This window comes from Protopterus annectens, chromosome 2.part1 (assembly GCF_019279795.1).
Source record: "Protopterus annectens isolate FY-2018-M chromosome 2.part1, PAN1.0, whole genome shotgun sequence".
In the NCBI taxonomy this organism is placed as follows: Eukaryota; Metazoa; Chordata; order Ceratodontiformes; family Protopteridae; genus Protopterus; species Protopterus annectens.
Genome location: NC_056729.1, coordinates 1,459,034,959 through 1,459,056,778, shown reverse-complemented (window position 1 = coordinate 1,459,056,778; position 21,820 = coordinate 1,459,034,959). Strand labels below are relative to the sequence as shown.

Genomic DNA, 21,820 nt, shown 5'->3' with positions numbered 1-21,820 from the left:
TTATTTCGCAAAGTACGGCCATTTCAAAGTATATTTCACAAAGTACAGTTACTTCAAAGAATATTTCGCAAAGTACATTCTTTCAAGGAGTTTAGTGTGCATTTGATTATTATTACAAGTACCGGGTGTGTGCATGTTCATACATAACTAAAAGGACCATGACTGCATTGTGTTTTACTACACTCTGTGGGCATGGCAGAAGGATTCGGCAGACCTGCACACTTGTTTGATAACAATACTGCAGAAAACTGGAGTGTGTATGAGCAGAAATATGATATTTTCATACAGGCTGCTTTTTCTGACAAAGACCCAGGTACAAAAGCATGTATTCTACTTAATTTAGCTGGTTCAGAAGCTATTGAAAGAGAGCATTCATTTGTGTAAACGCCAGCTTACCTTCATTTTGCCACACATGGTATGTGTGATCGTGCTTTTGTGTGACTTGCAAGCGCGAATTATGGAACACTTCCGAGGACAAATGTCGAAAATTGTTTGATGGAAAGACATTTGTTCATGTGTTTGAATGGCTAAATACATTCGCTTATTAGCCAAACACATTTTTTTTTAGTTTACAGGTTTTTTGCTGCTGTACTTTTGACCTTTAAACATCGTACAAACAGCACATGATCAAATGAAGGTAAACCATAAACACCTGTTGTATCTGCAGTGGAGGGGGAAGACCGCCATACTGTGGTACAGGCCAAAATACGAGAAGACCCTGAATGCTTAAAACATAAATTTAGAGAAATGTGTAACCCCCCCCAAATGAATATTACAATGGAAAGGCACTTATTTTACACAAGAAATCAAAAGCCTGGTGAAGCTTTTGAAGCATATATAACCAACTTGAGAAATAAGGCTAAAACGTGCAATCTGGTGACTTAAGATATGACTTGATAAAAGACAGGCTTGTGTGTGGTATTAGTAATGACACAGTGAGAAAGATTTTGCTTAGAGACAGTGATTTGATGTTAAACAAGGCTATTGAGATTTGTCAGATATAGGAGCTTACAGAAAAGCACACAAGTATGCTTACATAGGAGAATAGCTGTGGAAGGTACAGTGACAAAGCTAATGTAGACAGCATGCAGCACAAGGTGAACAGTGAGAAAGCAAGCCTTCCAGTACCTTTCAAAGTTAATGCAGATGGTATGCAGCATGAGGTTAACAGATACAGGCCTAAGGGTGTGGTCAACTTCAACAAAGCCCAGGGCAACTTCAGAAAAATCCAGGGCTACTTCAGTAAGGCCTAAGGTACACTCAGCAAAGCACAGGGGTGATTCAGCAAAACCCACAGCAAACCTCATAGTCAACTGTTGTAATTGTGGTAGAAATCACAAGCCCAAACGAGAAAAATGCTTAGCTTTTAGTTAGCAGTGCCACTCTTGCAATAAGTAGAATAATTTCAAAAGATTCTGTAAATCAAGCAAGGCACATTCTTTTCTTAAAGGAGGGCATACAAAGAGGCAAGTTGATCAATTAGAAAGCTGTGACCCTACTTTTTATGTTGATGGTGTGCCTGTGCTTGGAAAAACAGTCACTGCAGTAGATTTATGGGCAAAGAATGACATCTTTTGTACTGTTCGGATTACTGGGAGACCCGTGTAGCTCAAAGTAGATACTGGATCAAAGTGCAATGTTATGTCGACAGAAATGTTTGCTAGAGTAAAAGCTGCAGAACAAATTGATTTGACAAAAGTGTGAGAAGTTTGTTGCTTATGGTGGTGAAGATATTCAAACTGAAGGCTCGGCAATGCTTTCATGTTACTCTGCTGGGAACAGGTATGACTTGCAGTTTTACGGAGTCAAGAGACATGTGCAGTCATTATTAGGCCTTAGAAACAGTTTAAAAATGGGAGTTCTTTCATTTAATAAAGAGATCCACTATGTGGGCCTAAATGACAATAGCTCAGATTTCTCCCAAACTATTTTCTCCAAGTATGCTGACATTTTCACAGACAAGCTAGGCAAACTACCTGCTGCACACTCCATAAAGTTAGACACTGAGGTCAGCCCAGTTGTCAGACCAGCACAGAAAGTTTCAGTAGCTATGCAGAACACAGTCAAGGCTGAGATAGACAAAATGGTGCAGCTAGGAGTAATTTGTCCAGTAGAAAAAAACTGAATGGGTATCTTTCATGGTAGTACTTCATAAGAAAAGCTCAGATAATATCAGAATATGCACTGATCCAAGAGATTTGAACAAAGCATTAAAAAGGCCTCATCATACTATGTGCACAGTCGAAGAGGCTGCTGCCCTCATGCCAAAAGCCACTGTTTTTTTTCTGTCTTGGATACAAACAATTTTGGCAAATTTCGCTTGACCAAAAACCTTCATTGCTAACTGCATTCAGTACGCCATTTGGGAGGTACAGATTTCTGAGAATACCACTTGGAATAAATTCTGCCAGTGAAGTCTTTTAGCGTGTGATGGAACATTTTCTTTTGGCTATCCATGTGCTAGTATGATAGATGACATTCTAGCAAGAGGCAAATGTGTCGAACAGGATAGAAACCTCAAGAAAGTTCTGGAAAGAGCATGTGAAGTGAATCTTAAGCTGAATCCTCAGAAGTGTAAATTCAGACTATGAGACATTACTTATGTGGGCCATTTGTTTATCAGCTCAAGTATGCAACCAGATCCTTCCAAGCAAACGGCAATTCTTGAGATGCCAGTTCCAGACAATGTTCAAGCCCCAAAATGTTTTCTTGGCATGGTCAACTATCTAGGCAAGTTCATTCCAGATTTAAGCCAACTTTCTTTTACAAGAGCTGACACTCACTAGTCCACCAACTCTTAGCTACTATCATGTTCACAAACCAGTTACTTTTTCCTGTGATGCTTCTACGTTTGGTCTAGATGTAGTCATTCTTCATGGGGATAGACCAGTAGTCTATAAATCAAGAACTCTTACTATGCATCGAGAACTGTTACCCAAACCAAGATGCAATATGCCCAGATTGAGAAAGAGCTTTTGACAATTGTGTTTGCATGTTCAAAGTTCCATGATTATATTTATGGTCAACATATCCAGATCGAAACTGACCACCAACCTCTAGTTACTATTCTGAGAAAGCCAATGCATACAGCTCCTGCCAGATTGGCTCAAATTGCAAATGTACAATTTCATCCTTGTTTACACAAAAGGCAAACTTCTTTATCTTGCTGATACCCTATCCAGATTGCCCAGAAAAATCACAGAACAGCATAACAATGAGTAATCTGACTTTGAAGTCATGGAATTGACAAATGTTTCTTACACACGTCTTTATGTGCTTAGAACTCATACAGTTTCAGATCCAATTCTCCAGAAGCTAAACTTCTCTATCAGTCAAGGATGGCCTTCAAAACAATCTTGTTTACCAGTAGAAGTGCAGCAGTATTTTCCATACAGAAATGAGATTTTTGTGAGACAATGGTATCATCATGAAAGGTCCTAAAGTGATTGTTCCAAAGTCCTTACAACGAGAGTATATTAAGATCTTGCATCATGGCCACCCAGGAACTGACTCTACCAAAAGGGTGAAAGGACGAATATTTTGGCCTTCTATGTCAAAAGATAGAGAAAGCACTTTTGTCTTGTTCAAAGCCGCATCAGCAAACAGAACCACTTCAGTTAAGCCAGATTCCTGAACTACTTTGGTCAACTGTAGCCACAGATATCTTCGAGTGGAATGGTCAACATTACTTGGTGTTAGTAGACTTTTATTCAAATTGGTTTGAGACTGACCTATGTCCTAACCTAACATCCAATATGGTCATTACTAAATTGAAGAGACATTTTTCTGTCCATGGTAGTCTGTGCAGAGTTATTTCTGACAATGGTGCACAGTTTACAAGTCACCAGTTCAGACAATTTGCAGAAGTGTGGGACTTTGTTCATATTACCAGTAGTCCTGAGTACCCTTAGTCAAACGGTTTGGCTGAACGTGCAGTTCAAAGTGCAAAACAGCTTTTAGAAAAATCCAAATGTGACAATACCAATGTTTTTCTTAACTTGCTTAATCTCAGAATCATTCCTTGTGATAATCATCTTGGTTCATAGGTTAGTTCTATAACTGCTCTTGTGGGCCATTTTAAGCCTAGCCAATTATCCCACGTGAGACTCAAACCCTGCACCTTGCGTCTGCAAGGTAAACACCTTAACCATTATGCTATCCTCCCACACCTGCCCAGAGACATGTCGAGACAAACCAGAACCACATTACCAATCAACAGCAATTTATTGGTTCCATCTGCTAAGAACAACAAAGCAATAAAAGCTCAATTGTTGAAAAAGCATTTGTCACAGAAGTCCTACTATGATAAGTCCAGCAAACCGCTCAGTTCACTGAAAAAGGGGAGAAAGTAAGGATGCAGACGTCAAAAAGTTTTGATCACATCGGATTTGTGAAAGGTTTGTGTCAAGAGCAGAGATCGTACATTGTGGAATCACAAGGAATGGAATTCAGATGAAATCAGAAACATTTATTACCAGCGTCTGAACCAATGTTACAGTATCTTGCCGCTGACAAAGACTCTAGTTCTCAGAGTGACTTGTTCAATGTTCCTCTTCCAGAGGACTTTCCGTCCGCAATCCCTGTTCCTGAGAAAATCCCCAAGAGTCCTCAAGCAGAACCTTCCCCAGTGACTGTCCCTGTTGCTAAACCCAGTCCTATTACATGACGAGATCAGGTCACATCTCAAAACCTAGTTCTAGATACACGGCATCCTGGACATGACTGTTTTGTTTATTATTGTCTGTACAACTGCATGCCTATTCAAATGTCATTGTCAATGTGCGACAGCTCAGTAAAGAGGGAGGATGGAGGATATAGATCAGTGTGTGTGATATATCTTTAAGGAGCATTACAGTCAGTGGGCAGGTGCATATAATTACTGAGCACCTGCAAGCAAGAGTGCCATTTTGAGTGAGCAGCCATAGTGAGAGCATGCATGTATGTACCAGTCAGTTAGATAGTTTGGGGAAGTTTAGTGTTCCTGCCATCCATCCTGATGTGTTTGTATGCAATAAACTATACTTAAATACCCAAGCCTCATCATCTTCTTAGTATGTAAAAGATGAGCAACAGACGGTACAGCAGGTTATATGAACACTGACGTTTTCTTGACATACTCTTGACCACAGAAGTAGTGATTTCTAAAAGCCTTTTCAACACCCGATCAAAAAGAGACCAATGGAACTGGGAAAGATCAAAAATGTGGCAGGCTTCCATCCAAATGTGGCAGAAGATAAAATCCTTATTGCAAACCTGCCCTGAACACTGGATTTTGGTAGTAACCTGGTCAAATGCTGAGCATATAAAGCCTTGTGCTACAACAAGGACATACAGATGCCTGCCTTAGGGCATTTACAAAGCACTGTGTACCACTTAGTGAGGCAGTGGAGATTTTGAGTGTTGGCTTTTTAGGAAAAGGAGCCCTGAATGCAGACAGAAAGTAAAGGAGTGACTGTAAAGCAGAAACAGTCATGGCTCCTACTCCAACACTGAAGTACTGGTTTACTGGTGCACTCAGGCCAATAAAGCCAAACCCCACTAGCTGTAGTGCTTCTGTGCTGACCTTTCTCTGGGCTTTTCAGAAAAAATATAAGTGGATTGTTTGGCTGTACTTTGGAAACACACAGCTTTATAACCATCACCAAATACTTTTTTAAAAGTAAAAAGACACGGACATTCAGAAACCATGTAGCCAAAGGACTGGTATGTCCTTAAAGGGGCATTTACATATATCCCCATGAGTCTCCACTACAGGAGTTGTAAGGTGTTACACAGTGATGACTCTCTCTCTCTCTCTCTCTCTCTCTATACATACATACATACATACACACACACACACACACACACACACACACACACACACACACACAAAATACATTCAGAGTGTGAGAGAATGGTGAGTTGACACCACCACCTCCCTGCTATCCAGACTTCAATGTATGCTGATACCAGTTAGGCAAAACTAACAAAACAAGAACATACTTTACTGTTAACCCTTAAACTTGCCCATAGGGGTTTGAATTTGGAAATTAATTTAAACATTTAACTGATGTTTTGTAATATGCATAGTATGTATATTTCTATGGATGATTTTGGTATACTGTCTTTTTAAATTCTGTAAATGCTTAATTGAATGCAATTACTTCAGATGTACAAATTATACTGTTGGTACTCAGTAAATTATTCCTCTGAAGGCTTTTTGGCTGTGGTACCAGAACACAATAAATCTTTTCAGCAGTTCTCCAGCTCCTGTTTTTTTTTTTTTTTTGCTGTTAACTCTTAAAATAAGATCTTTAAATATCTGAATAGTAGTAGCAACTGCTTGAAGAGTACCACTTTGAAATGGGTAGATACCTTACAGTTACTAGCAAAATGTACATGCTCTTTAACTAATGAATAAACCCTCAGTCACAAGCATTCAAACTTAAATAGAAACATTCTTTATTATAAATAAATATGGCAAACCATTTATTTTTCAAGTAAATATGCAAAAAATGAAAGGCCTGCACCAGACAGTAAAAGTAAAACATTCAAAAGGACAGTTAATGAACAGAAAAACATATCTAACAATTAAAGTAAAAGCTCTGTGCTTCTGGCTAAAGATGCATTGAGCCATTTCAACAGCTCCCTTTTAAGTCCAGATGCTTGACAGAGCTGGCAGGGAAGACTGGGTTTTCCCTTTCCTAGAAGGGGACTGCTGGACCTGGAACAAGGCATATATTGTCACAATCCCCCTCAGGTGAGGCAATGCTGCACAACATCTTGGGATAGGCTTTTATATAATCAAGCCAACATCTAGTGGGTAGCCCTCATTAGGAAGTGCACAGGAGTGTGCACATGCAGTGTGATGATACTGCAGGTATGCCCAATGATGTGGGCAGCTTATTGCCTCACCCAATGAGTGGTGTTAGCAATTCAAAATGCCTTCATAGTTGACATGCCAGCAAGGACAGAAGCAGACATTGTGATATCTGACTGCAGAGGCACTCTAGTTGACTCACTTCTGTGGTTTTGCTGACATCTCACCATGGTAACTATAGGAGGCTTGATGGTCAGCAGGCACAGGACCAAAAGGAATAGAGAAAAAAATGAACACTCATTCCCTGCATTTATAAGTTTACAAACAGCATTTCTTGGGCTTTAGTTTGAATTCAGAGGATGCCTTTCTTGTTTTCACAATTCAAAGGTCTAATGGGGTTGGAAAAGATTTAGCAAGCCAGACTGCAAATAAGGAAATCATTATGAGACTTAGTAGAGCAACTTACAAGTTGAAGACTGCAATACTACACACACACACACACACACACACACACACACACACACACACACACACACACACACACACACACACACACACGTGAAAAACATTTTCAAAGTATGAAACCATTTGCATTCCACTTTACATGTATACACAACTCTGAAAAAGGTGAGTACAATGCAAATATTTTCACTTTTATTATTTAAACAAGCATTTACACACACATTTTAAATCCAATACAGTGCCAGTACAGCTACTTTCCTTTTTATGCATTTTACTTTTCAAAGATAGTCAAATCTTTTTAACATTATCCAATGTAAGTGCAACCCAGACCAGTGGAATGGGAATATGAAGTTTACACCAGGCCTGGCACCCACATCCCTTATGGGCAGAGGTAGCTTATAAATGCCCGGCCCTAAATGTCCTATTTGGAGGCAGAATGGAATTAATCTTTTGAGCAACTTGGACAGGACTGGAAAGCCCCTCCCTCTGGGTTGTTAGCCTAGAAACAATCTATGAATCTATTATTCCATTTTTTTTCACAACACTAACTAGAAAGTACCATAAGGACTGGCTTTAATCCAATTTGACATTTTCAATCTTTATCAACAATCTCTGTACTGTTTTCCTAGATATATAAAAATAATCCCCTGGGTGGAGATTCTCACCCTCCAACATTACATTCAAAAACCTACTTAAAGTTACCCTGAGAAAACTATCACCGGCTGCCAAAGAAGAGTCCGCGACTTAACAGTAACAAAACAATAAGAAAACCACAGCAATGATCTTTTGTACAAGCCCTGCATCATCATTAGCATACTAATGACCCATCTAGTCAAACTCAAAACTACAGTGCGTTTTAAATACCTTAGTCTATGGCTTGACAAGTCCATTCCCTTTGACCATCACATCAGACAGAGGCATAGAAAGTACAGTTGTGTACACTTACCATAAATGTAGATGTTTGAGTGTATTCACTGATGCAGTCATTACATTTGGGTTATTTGCTTGCAGTAGCCCTCAGTCGGCCTGATTAACAAAGTCTTGGGTCCTACATCTGTTGCGGTCTCCTCTTCCATGACGTCAGGTCATCAGGGGTATAAAACATGCAGCAGACATCATTACATCAGTTTTTCGTGCCCCAGATGTCAGGTGGCCCCTAATGGGAAGCAATTAAATCTATAAATATACAAGGTTATACCTCAAACAAAAAAGCAAATACACCAATAAGCTTTTAAGCACTGAAAAGGAGAGAAGAGGTATAGCCAAAAGAAGTCAGGGGGCTGGAGGGTGGGTAACCAGGACTGCAACAGTGAATACACTTGAACATATACATTTATGGCAAGTGTACACAACTGTACTATGTTCTTTGTGTTTCACTGTTGCAGTCATTACATTTGGGTAGATTCTCAAAGCTAAGGATGGGAGGAGGAATTTAGATAGCACTAGGACCAGCTATAAAGCCCTGCAAATCTGCAGTGGCAAAGCCAGCTCTGGATTTAGAGAAAATTGGCAAATGGTAATGCTTGGTGAAAGTATGTACAGAACTCCAGGTAGCAGCCTCTAGGATGTCTCTGGTTGGTACACCTCTGAGAAAGGCTGTAGAGGTAGATGCAGCCCCGGTTGAGTGGGGACTGATCCCCTGTGGGATAGGTTTTCCATGGTGCTTGTAGCAGAAATGAATGCAATGGCCTATCCACTTGGAAATGGTTTCCTTTGAAATAGCCTTCCCCTCTTGTCCCTGCAGCAATTGCCACCAGCAGTTGTTCAGATTTCCTTTGAGGTTTTGTCCTGTCCAAGTAGAATCTAATTTGTCAGTGCACATCTAAGAAGTGCAGTATCCGTTCCCCTTTGTTCTGTGGATTAGGAAAGAAGGAGGTTGGCAAATGAATGGACTGATTAAAGGCCACACTGGATACCACCTTTGGCATGAAAGAGGGATTGGTCCTGAGGGACACCCTGTCTGCATGAAAGATGATGAAAGTCTCCACTGCCATAAGGGCCTGTAATTCAGATACCCTTCTTGCTGAAGTGATGCCTAAAAGGGAAGATGTTTTCCAAGAAAGGAATTTTAAATCTGCAGTAGCAGCTGGTTTGAAAGGAGGAAGGGTGAGTTTTTCCAACACAAAGTTAAGGTCCCAGGCTGGAGTTGGAGCTCTCCTGGGTGGTCTTAAATTTTTTTGGCCCTCTGAGGAACTGCTTGAGCAGTGGATGAGAGAAGATGGGAGTTTCTGTGTTATAATGAGCTGAAATGGCTGAGGTGTGAATTTTTATTGAGGAAAAAGACAGGCCCTTGTGCAGCATCTCAGTTAGGTCTTGTAAAATCTGAGGTAAATTGGGCACTGCTGTGCTCATCCCTTGAGATTGGTTCCAGGCACAGAATCTTTTCCATTTTTCAGCATAAGATTTTCTAGAACTAGGCCCCCTTGCCTCTAAAATGCCATCCATCACTGGTTTACTGACGGATGGTAAAGGAGAGCTTAGGTAATTAGGCAGGCTGCTAGGTTCAGTGTTTGAAGCTGAGGGTGCGGAATCTGGTTCTCCTGCTGAGACAGCAAGGTAGGAGTCGAAGGCAGGTGTCATGGGGTCAACAGTGACACACTGCCCAGGAGGGGGAACCAGTGTTGGTGTGGCCAGGCTGGTGCAATCAAAATCATACTTGGTTTGTCTTGTCTGATCTTTAGTAGTACTTTGCAGAGCAGAGGCAGAGGAGAAAAGGCATAAATTGATAGGTTTTTCCAGCTGAAGGACAGAGCATCCACTTTCCAAGCTTGTCTGTGAAGAGTCCTTGCCAAAATTTTTCCAATTGATAGCTCTGGGGGGAGGTAAACAGGTCCATATCTGGGCTCCCCCATTTGCTTGTCAACATGTTGAAAATCCTTGGTTCCAGTTTCCACTCGTGTGGGTCCATGTGGTTTCTGCTTAGTCCGTCTGCTAGTATATTTAGTTTTCCTGGCAGGAACTGAGCTTGTAGATTCATTTGGTAGCTCAAGGATGTGTTCCACAATGCCATGGCTAGTCTGCAGAGGGGGTAAGAATGTGTACACCCCCCTGCTTGTTTATGTACCACATAACAGTGGTGATGTCAGTCTTTACCATTAATTGTCCTGGAAGAATGTGGTCTTTGAAGGCTGTCAGAGCATTCTATACAGCTAACATTTCTTTATGATTGATGTCAGGGTGCATTTGAATTTGGTTCCATTTGCCCTGAATGCACACACTTCCCTGACAGCTGCACCCCCCCCCCCATGCATAGTTTGATGCATCTGTTGTTAGGGTTTGGGCGGCAGGGGGTAGTGTGAATGGTAGCCCCTTGTTTTGGTGGCAGGCCTCTGCCCACCAAAGGAACATTAGGCGTATACAAGGAATGATAGGAATCATTGCTTCTATATCCTGAGAATGTTGATACCATTGTAGTTTCCTCATATGCAGTCTTGCATATGGAATTAGAAGAATGCAGGAGGCCATGAACCCCAAGGCTTGTAGTACTTGCCTTGCAGATAGCAGAGTTTTTGTGGCCACTTGTTTGAAGTAGGTTGCCAAGTGAATTTGTTTCTCTGGCGTGAGGAAAGCCATCTAGGAAGTTGTACTCAAGCTTGCTCCCAAGAATATAATTTGTTGACAGGGTACCAGGTGGGATTTCTTTTCATTTATGGTGTACCCCAGACAAGTTAGCACCCTTTGTACAAAAGCCAGACGATTCAAAAGTATGTCCTGGTTTTCTGCCTGAATTAGACAATCGTCCAGGTATTGGTATATTTTAATATTTCTTTGCCTGCAAAATGCGATGACTGCAGCTAGGCACTTTGTGAATACCCTGGGCGCAGTAGATAAGCCAAAGGGCAGTGCAGAGGACTGATAGTGCATGTAGCCTGCTTTGAAGTGTAGGTATCTTCTGCAAGATTCCTTGATTGGGATGTGCAGGTATGCTTCCTTTAAATTTAGTGTTGCCAACCAGGTATCTTTGCTTAGCATAGGAAGCAACTGGTGAAGAGTCAGCATCTTGAATTTTGGAATCACCAAAAAAGGTGTTTAGAGTAGGCAGGTCCAGGATAGGACGTCATGAATTGTCTTTTCTGGGTACCGGGAAAACTCTTGAGTAGAAACCTTGCCCCTTTTCCTCTTCTGGTACCAGCTGAATAGCCCCTATGCTTAAGAGAGAGAGTACTTGCTTTTGGGTCTCTGCCCACTGATTTGGAGTTAGATCCAGCCAACCCTTGGAGTTGATAACGTGTGGAAGTGAAATCTGAATCCTTGGGATACTATATTTAAAATCCATTTGTCCTGGGTAATGAGTCCCCAGTTCTTTGCATGAAGTGCAATCTTTCCCCCCAAAGGGGCAGTCAGTTGAGAAGTGCTTGGAAGTGTTAAAAAGAAGTCATTGAGACAGTTTACCATGGGGGGAGTTTTATTACTCCCAGATTTGGAAGTGGAGGCCCCCCCACTCCTTAGTCCTGTGCGTCCCCTGGGACTGAAGCCTGGGTGCTCTGCTGGATCTGGGTTTGGACTGAGAAGGTCTGGAAGAGGCAGGAAAGGACCAATTCTTAGAAGGCCAATGCCTACTAAATCTTGGAGGTTGTACTTGTAAAAAATCTTTAACAGTTTGCATAGATTTAGCTTCTTCCTCCATCTTTATAAGAATTTCTTCTGCCTTATTGCCAAACAGGCAGTCCTGATTTAAGGGAGCATCCAGTAATTTCGCTTTAACGTGATCTGGCAAGGATTGCTCCTTAAGCCAAGCATGCCTTCTAAGTACAAACCCAGTTATCGCAGCCCTGCAAGATGCCTCTAGTGAATCAAAACCACATTGCAATGTATGTTTACCAACTTGTTCAGCGGAATGCATTAAATCCTGTAAATCCTTATGTCCAGCACAATCAGGAATTAAAATAATTTTCTGTTTAAGCAATCCAATAATATGCTGCTGATACTTTAACATATGAATCTGGCAATTCAAGGCCCTAATGGCCAAAGTTGCAGAAGTGTATACCTTCTTACCCCATCTATCCAGCACCCTGGAGTCTCTATCAGAGGGGGTAGGATTTTTGGTAGTAGCTTTAATGCCCTCGGGTCCTTGTGAAATGGTTTCAGGATCCGCAGTAGGATTTTTGAAAAGGAACTCGTGTGAGTCAGGAACCCTGTAATATCTATCAGGTTTTCTGGAAGCAGGAGGTAAAGAGTCAGGAGCCATGCTACATTCCGAAAAGGCATCATTAACAATGATGTACAAGAAATATAGCTAAAGGCCTGTGCTGGGGCAGGAGTAAGAAATCCTTAAGCCTTTTTTTAGAATCAGAAAAATCCTGACTATCCCAACAAAAATGCTCCCTGAGAGTATACAAGGTTTCACCAAAAGAGAAATCCTCTGGGGGGAAGCAGAGGGAATAGAGTCCGCAGCATCAAAATCCTCATAGGTAGATAAGGGTAAATGCTGGTCATCAGAGAAAACAGAAATTTCAGAATCCTGGTCAGAAGTATCATAAGCAAACTCAGTCCTAGGTCTCTTAGAGGGGGAAGGTTGGCTTCCCCTGATTAAAGTAATAAGATCTTCAGTCATTCTTATAATTTGTTTTTTAGGCATAGAGGCCTGACCATGCGGTCTGGGGGTCAGTTTTCCAGGCATGGTTCGAGTTTTACGCCTTGAAGAAGATGGCGCTGGTTTAATATGCAAGTCAGTAGGCCTGAATGCACCCTCAGAAGCTGGTGCCTGCACAGCAGCTCCGGACCCATCCAAGGTAGAGACATCCGCAAGGTTCCACAGTTGAAGCATCTCGCGGCATACCGGACTCTGAATGGGTCTCAGTAGAGGCCTGTGAATCTGAAGTAGCAGGTATCAGGGGCTGCGAAAGCGCCTCACTGAGTACCGGCGAACTGGGCGGCCTGTCTCTGTTTCTACCTTTGCTTTTTTTTGGAATGCCGGTAGTCGGACGGCTTACCGAATACATATCAGGATAATTGAATAGAGTACCAAAATATTTAGAAGTGCAAAGATACCGACAATGGATAGTTCATGGTTTAAATAAGGCACAAAACCAACAGCGAGGTACGTCGTGGTCAGGGCCTAGGCAAGGAATACAGTACGAATGAAAATCTTTATGAGGTATTTGCTTTCCACAAGAAATGCAATTATTGACTTTTACTGACATCGGTTTAGAGCAAGAAAAAGTTTCCTCAATGGGGTACTTGGCTTTTGGTTGAAGACTTCGGTTCTGAAACTCAAAAATGAAAATTTCAGGAGTCGGCTGACCGGCACCAACTGCTTCTGCTTCGGGCACCGCATGGCAAGAAAGACTGGGGTAATAACGTTGGCTGCATGTTTTATACCCCTGACAACCTGATGTCATGGAAGAGGAGACAGCAACCAACGTAGGACCCAAGACTTTGTTAATCAGGCTGAATGAGGGCTACTGCAAGCAGATAACCCAAATGTAATGACTGCAACAGTGAAACATGAAGAACATCAGTACAATTCTATTCTGGGTCTGAAAAATCTCAGGATTCATCTCACCTAAAGGAGGTGTGCAATAGGTGAAAGAATACACCAAGCTCAACTCATATGTGATCTCCCCTACTTCCTTCCTCCTCCCAAAGAATCTAATTTAACTCCAAATCACTGGAAATAGAATCTGTAGATTAATTACATAGGGCCCATGCAGAAGAAATCATTGCTTGTGTCCTTCACCAAATCAAGTTGGCTCCTGTTAAAGAACAGGTAAAATGTATTACTCAGTAATGCGTTGCTTAAACTCTTGAAACTTGAATTATTCCGCCTTTTTGCAAGTATCATTAACCATCTTCAATTACAACCTTACTTCTAAATCAAGCAATGTTATTGTTCGGAGATGCCCTCAGAATAAACTCCATTCTATCTGTATAGCTGTAGTCTTTCTCAGTTTTAGGTCCATAGCACTCCCCTAAGACCCTTTTTTAGGGATCTCTTCTGATTTTAAATCATTTTGCATGCAATTAATACAAGTCCTCTTGGAATTATCAAAATACCATTATTTTCACAGCTTTGTTACTTGACATGCTTATTATTTATCCGTTATTCATTTGCTGCAATGTATTGCCCCTAATTACTTATCAGAATTACTGTGCTTTTACATTCACTCGTACATTTTTCTAAACATAGTTGTTTAAATATGACTTAATGAAGTCTGTACATTATCTCATTTTGGGAATGAACAAAATCTAGAGTGTAAATATAACTTCCAAGAAAAAAAAATATTTCAAATTCTGTCCAAACTTTAAGCTTCAAATTGTGTTCTGTTTGATACTTACACTTCACTGTCTAAGCAACTGTGTATTTTACCCAACTATTACCAGAAACAGCTCCATCTTGGAATAGTACAGTATCTCTTCTCTTCAAATATTATATAAAACAAAACAAAACAACTTTTTATTACCTGAAAACCAATATTCTGAAGTTTAGTATGGAGATTATCTAGTACTCTTCTGCCATCAAAGATAAATGCCGGTTTCAGCATGGTTTTATAAATACGTTCATAGTCCAGGTCCTATAGAACACAGATAGAAACAACAACATGAAAAAAGGTCCTACTGTTTCCCTCCACACAAGAGATTTATGATGACCAGTGTAATTTTATGATGGAACAGAATAACAGAGTCTTACCTTGAACATGTCCCATTCTGTGCAAATGACAAGGGCATGAGCCCTGTTACAGGCTTCATATGGATCACTGCATACAGTCACCAAATGAGACACTGAAAAACAAAGTGGATTTGTTCAATTTTAGAACACACACTTTGAAAAAACAAAGTTATCCACACATAATGACAATGATTTTTTTTTTTTTAAATCTGGCCAAGACACATTAGAAACAAAAGAGCACCTCTTTTGGGGAGTGCCCTGGAAGCTTTAGTCCTGTTACATACGTGTGTGTGTGTGTGTGTGTGTGTGTGTGTGTGATGAGAGACAGCGAGAGTGTATGTGTGTGTGTGTGTGACAGCGAGAGTGTGTGCGTGTGTGTGAGCAAGAGAGTGTGTGCGTGTGAGCGAGTGTGTGCCTGTGTGTGTGTGTGTGTGTGAGAGAGTGTGTGTGAGTGAGAGAGAGAGCAAGAGTGTGTGTGAGAGAGAGAGCAACTGTGTGTGTGTGTGTGTGTGTGTGTGTGTGTGTGTGTGTGTCTGTGTGTGTGTGTGTGTGTGTGTGTGTGTGTGTGTGAGAGAGAGAGAGAGCAAGAGTGTGTGCCTGTGTGTGTGTGTGCGTGTGTGTGTGTGTGAGAACAGAGCAAGAGTGTGTGCCTGTGTGTGTGAGAGAGAAAGAGACAGACAGCATGTCAGTGTGCATCTTTATATAGATATAGGTTCATAGATTCATAGGCTAATGGCCACAAGGTCCTTTTTAAGCCTAGTCATACATCCCAAATCTCTGACAAGTTCTGATACCCTTGATAAGTATAAGCATGGGCCTGGGAGATGAACCACTCACAGGTTACCTGTATCAATTACAGACATAGGTGCCAAACCAGGGATGAATTTCTGGTGTCCAGTCCAATTGTCCAAGTTGCACCTGAACTGGGTTAGGGAGGAACTCTGCTTCACATGGATAAGGAGCCTGTTCCATAGATGGGGTAGTCTCTGGGATACACACCTATCTCTCCAGCAGGTGCTATTTATATCACAGGCAAGGTTTAAGTCTTTAGAATGGGTAATTCTGGTGCTGCTTGTTTTGTGGATATGCGGGAGGTCCATCAGAGTGGGGTCTGACAATGCCCTGAATGCCAGGCATAGATCTCCCCTCCCCTAACCTTGGAGAATGCTGACATCTGTGCAGTCAGGGAGACCTGGTTCAAGGCTGCAGAGCGCACCACAACCTTACCTGGTTATTCATCCTATCATGCATTCAGACCCCAAACTGTGGGCAGTAAAGCCAAATGAGGTGGAATTTCAATATACATTAAAGACGTACACACCTCCAGGGTGGTCATACAGTATGATGCACAGGATTCACTCCAGGTGCAGTTAACCATTGACAAGACCTCTATTCAAATCATAGATAGCTACCGGCCCCCAAATATGACTCAAGATGCACAATCCGCCTATTTGTACCTGTTCATATCTATCAAGATTCAACCCTTTACCCTGATCTTGGGTGACTAACTTCCCAAACACAGCCTGAAAGAACTACTCATGCCAGAACACAAATGCCCAGAGATTCCTTGATTTTATCAATGCAAATCCCTTGAAACAGCTAGTCGATACCCCCACAAGGGGCGATAATATCTTGGACTTGGTATTAACCAACATGAGTAACCACTCCTGCCTGGTAAGATCCGACCACACAGTGGTCACTTTCAAAGTCATCATCTCCCCCAACCCCCCTCTAGCTAGGATCAGGCATAAAAACTTCTCCAAAGCTGACTGCAGCCTCCTGAGGGATGGTATAAACAGCTTTACAGCCCCCTCCCCCCTCTGTAGAAACTGGCACCAATATCCAAAGCTACACCAAAGCACTATATGAGCATTTATATAGATGCATGGAATCAGGAATACCCGGACAGGACTAAGTCATCCTCCACAAGGAAGAGTAAACCTGTCTGGTGGACATCTCCAATAAATAAACTCTATAACAAAAGGAAAAAATTGCTGTCCAAGACCAAAATGGAGCAGGTGCCCAGTTGGAAGCAATGTCTCCCTAGCCTGAACAAGCAAATAAGTGCACTAGTGAAATACTCCAAACAAACTTCGAGTCCAAATTGGCATATCAACTAGAGACAATTATAAGGCCTTATTCACGTATGTCTGCAACCTCAAAGGAAACACCCAGATCTGTTCAGAACTGGTGGTCAAGGACCCCACATACAAATGCTGTATATACAGCAAACTTGCTGGATTACAGATTCAGTGAAAACATTGCCCCTCTGTCTCCTCATCAATAAATCAGGACATCCCCAGTATCTGCCCCTTCCCCTTATATCTAGGGAACAGGTCATCACTGCTCTCTCAAAGGCAAAAAATACAGCCTCCTTGGGATCCAATAACATCCCAGGTTGCAACCTACGTGAACTCAGGCAGGAAAATGCAGCAACATTAGGCACCCTATTCAACCAATGCCCGAGTACTGGCTTCATCCCAGCTGAGTGAAGGACAGCCACTGTCATCCCTTCACACAAAGGTGGGGCCGCCCACCAATCTGGGAAATTACAGACTCATCAGCCTAACTAGCCTGACCTGCAAGGCCATGGAACAGATTATCATGGACCTCATTAACAAGGACACTGGCAACCTCCAAACACTTGATCCTACACAGTTTGGCTTTGTCAAGGGGAGGTCATGTCAGCTAAATCTGGTAGACTTCTTTAAGACCGTCACCAAAGCCATGGACGAGGGGAAGACCATGAACACCGCCTACATGAACACCGCCTACCTTGATCTGGCCAAAGCCTTTGACGCTATTCCCCACTTGGGCATAATAGACAAACTCTCTCAACTAGGCATCAATCCCTATGTTACCAGAAGGGTAGAAAACTGGCTCACTGATAGAACCCATGTAGTCAAGATAAGGGAAGACATCTCAAGCAGTAGACCCATAACAAGTGGCGTACCCCAGGGTTCAGTCTTGGGGCCGCTGTTATTTGGGATATACTTTTCTGAGATGCAGGCCAAAACCAGTGGGCTATGGCTGACCAAGTTTGCAGATGACTACAAGCTGGGTTCTATCATCAATGCCCCTAGTGATATGGATATCCTCCAAGAGGGTCTCACTCAGACAAATGACTGATGCCAGAAACAAGGCCTCAAGCCGAATACCAAAAAATGCATCATCATCCCCTTTGGGGAGAATGACGTCCCCACAAATTATCACATTAACAATGTTCTAAGCACTCAATTGTGAGGGATTTGGGCACCCAAGGTTGACAGCAGCCTGACTTTTGACCACCATGCTGCTTCCATGGTACAGAAAAGCCTTCTACAAGGCCCACCTCATAAGTAAGGGTATCTCATCCGGGGACAAGGAGGTCATAACATCCCTGTATTCTTCCCTTATAAAGCCCATTGTTGATTACAATGCACCTTTCTGCATGTACCTTGCAAATCGCATGCAGCAGCTGGAGAAACCACAGAGGTTCCTCACCAGGAGAATCCAAGGCCTCAAACATCTACCAAACACAGGCTAAAAGTCTTATCTCTCTACACAGTTTCATACAGACTCCTTAGAGGTGACCTCTGTCTGGCATACAAGGTGATCATGGACCCCATCTTGATTGGACTGCTGCGTATCCGCAAGTCAAGCTCCACTCGAGTAACCCACATTTGCAGCCTCAACCTGGTCTGTGATATCAACATGATTTATTGGCAGGACAGATTTGTGTCCCAGAAACTCCCTCATCTATGGAACAGACTCCCTCTCCACATCAAGCGGAGTACATCTTTACCCCTTTTTAAGTGCAACCTGGATAACTGGATGGGAAACAGAAACTATACCCCTGGGATTTCACCCATGTCCCTGCTGGACAGGGGCACTGGGTGCTGATTTGTCTAAACATGGGCTAAACTCTTGGCTAGGCTTATAACAGCCTCATGGCCAATAGCCTAGTAACCTCCTATGATCCGAAAAGCCTGTAGGAGTCAGAATACAGGGATAGGGCCTTGAAGTGGTCTGCACAGGACATTTTACTTATGCCCTGTATTCTTTTAGTGAGGAACCACTATGGACGTTCCAATTGTTGGATATGCCTGCTTAGGTACATACCAAAGGGGGCATTGTACTCAGTGATAGGACTGATGAAAGCCAAATAGAGTGGAACAAGGACTTCTTTGGACTCAGATACCATACCTTTGTTTATAAGTTGCGCAACATAGAATTACTTCCTCATCATTGTAGACAAGTGATGGTCAAAAGCTACATTACTATCTACGTGTGTCCCTAAGTCCCTGACTACAGGGACAACTCTAAGGGGTGCATTGTCAGTATGATAGTTACCAGGGATGGATGACTTCCCAAAGGATACTATTATGCATTTCTTGGCATCTAGTTTTAGTCCATGGCTCTGACACAGTTGTTTGTCTGCGTCAGCCCCTCCTGGAGAACATTTGTGTCGGTGTGAGATTCAATAACAGCTCCTAATTTGCAATCATCTGCAAATATAGTCATCCAGAGACCACTGACATTAGCCTTAACTTCTGAGAAGTAAATGCCAAAAAAGGAGCAGTCCAAGGACTGATCCCTGAGGGACTCTACTTGTGACTGGCCTCTTTGTAGAGGTGGACTCCCCAATTCTAACTTCCTGGGTCCTGTCTATGAACCAGTTGGCTATCCACTGGGTGACATACGGGTTTGTACCCAACATCTTGAGTTAATCAACAATGCCCAAGTGGGGTATTGTATCAAAAGCCTTGACCAGGTGGAGGTAAGCAGTGTGAACAATTTTGCCCTCATCCACTGCTTTGGTGACCTTCTCAAAGAAGTCCAACAGGTTGACTAGGCATGATCTGCCCTTGATGAAACCAAACTGGGTTGGGTCCAGTGTCTGGAGGTTTACTATATCTCTGTTGATCATCTCCATGACAATTGTTTCCATGGCTTTACATATAAGACTAGTGAGACTTATGGTTCTGTAGTTTCCAGGGTCTGTAGATGGCCCACCTTTATCCACAGGGATGACTGTTGCCTTTCTCTATTCATGAGGCATGAAGCCTGTTTGGAGGCTATAGTTAAATAGTAATTCCAGAGGCTCTGATAGGTCATGTTTCATGCTACTTAGAAGGCATCCTGGGATACTGTCTGGGCCCACTAATGCAGTGTCCTTGGTCTTAGAGAGAGCATTAAGGACCTGTTCCCTAATGATAGTATGGGGAATTATATGATGGTATTTCCTGAGGGAAGTTTGAGGGGGAGACAGGAGTAAAGTTGGAGCTGAAATTATCAGTTAGTAGGTTTGCTGTGTCTTCTTGCTCAGTGTAGGTGGCTCCATTTACAGTGAGCTCTGCACACAATTGTGTATTGCCTTAGAGGTTGCAGACATAACTAGAGAATGCTCTGTGGTTGTCCTTGGCCTGGGAGGCCAAACTTACCTAAAATTTGGCTTTGGTAGACTATTTGTCCTCTGAGCGGTTTGTTTAGTTTGATAAGAGTGCTTTTATCATGCTGATTGCTGCACCTCCTAATTTTTGCCATGATTTTCTTCCTCCTGTTTTACACCCTATTGATTTTGTGATTCCACAAGGGTGGCTTGTTTTTTTGAGTTAGTTCTGCACTTCTTCCTGGTGGGTACAGCTACCTCTATGCAGCTAGTAATATGCTTGTATGGGGTTTCTGTAAACAGTTCTGCATAGGCAGCAGTGTTCTCAGGGTTTATGGGGGGCTTGAAATTTTGCCAGGTACTCACCTAGCCTTAAAACAGCTCCTGAATATTCCAGGGTTTGCTGGGGGACCAGGTTTTATTTTTACTTCAAAGAAGACTATTTTGTGGTCTGACCTTACTAGGGGAAGGCATTAGTGTAGGGGGTGTGCAGCAGTCTCCCATATTAGTGAGGACCAGATCGAGTATGGCTACGCCCCTGGTTGGTGTATTGACTATCTGTATATCTTTAGCTATCTAATTATATATTTATCTATTTATATGAGAGAGTTGACTGATTTGCACAGGGTGTGACAAGGATGGACAGGATTAGGAATCAATATATTAGAGGGTCAACTCAGGTTGGATGGTTTGGAGACAAAGCCAGAGAGGCGAGACTGTGTTGGTTTGGACATGGGCTGAGGAGGGATGCTGGGTATATTGGGAAAAGAATCTAAGGATGGAGCTGTCAGGTAAGAAGAAAAGAGGAAGCCCAAGAAAAGATTTACGGATGTGGTTTGAGAGGATATGCAGGTGGTTAGTATGACACAGCAAGATGCAGAGGACAGGAAGAAATGGAAACAGATGATCTGTTGTGCGACCCCTAATGGGAATAGCTGAAAGAAGAAAATGACAGAGTTGACTGAAAACCCAGTCAGTTTACAATAGACTGAACCTAAATAGTGAAGACATGCAGACAAACTACATTTTTTTGAGGGGGGGGGTATATTACCACTTAAATTTGTTGTCCCTAGGATATACAAAGCACTAGATGATGCATATGCATTTATTACAAAGTGTGAAATTATATATTTTTTGCAATTAAACAGCTTAATATTTGTGATATACATAATGATGCAAATGAAGTTAGTAATGAAAATGTTTTTTCTTTAGGTTAGCTTTCTGATATTTCTTTTTATACAACAGAGGAAAGCTTCACTAATGATCACTGTGAAAGTAATATTTTAATATTAAGCTACACAGATTGAATTCAAATGCCGTTTGCAAATATACTTATGCTTGCTACCCTGTGGTATCTAATTCACATTATGCATGTTTAATACCTTTTGCTAACATCCCATAACCAGTTGTTGAAGAATAAACATTTACTTATAATCTTACAAAGCTGAAGGGGATGTCTTAAACAATTTAGAAAAATACTGTAAGACAAGGCATCTGGTAATTAAGGAAGCAGAAAAAAATTGTTTTATTGAATCCTTTATAATATAGGAAGACTTGTTTTAGGGTGTTGTTGGACCTG

General features: G+C 42.0%; 1 protein-coding gene across 1 annotated transcript in view; it reads right to left on the bottom strand.

The window, feature by feature from the left end:
• The window catches only part of UGDH (UDP-glucose 6-dehydrogenase), a 293,962-nt gene that overhangs the window by 12,257 nt on the left and 259,885 nt on the right, over positions 1-21,820 (bottom strand). The window contains exons 7-8 of the mRNA XM_044063569.1: positions 14,892-14,989; positions 14,665-14,775 (exon numbers count right to left, since the gene is read on the bottom strand). Coding sequence (XP_043919504.1) covers positions 14,665-14,775; positions 14,892-14,989 — 209 coding nt within the window. The remainder of the gene's footprint in view (positions 1-14,664; positions 14,776-14,891; positions 14,990-21,820) is intronic.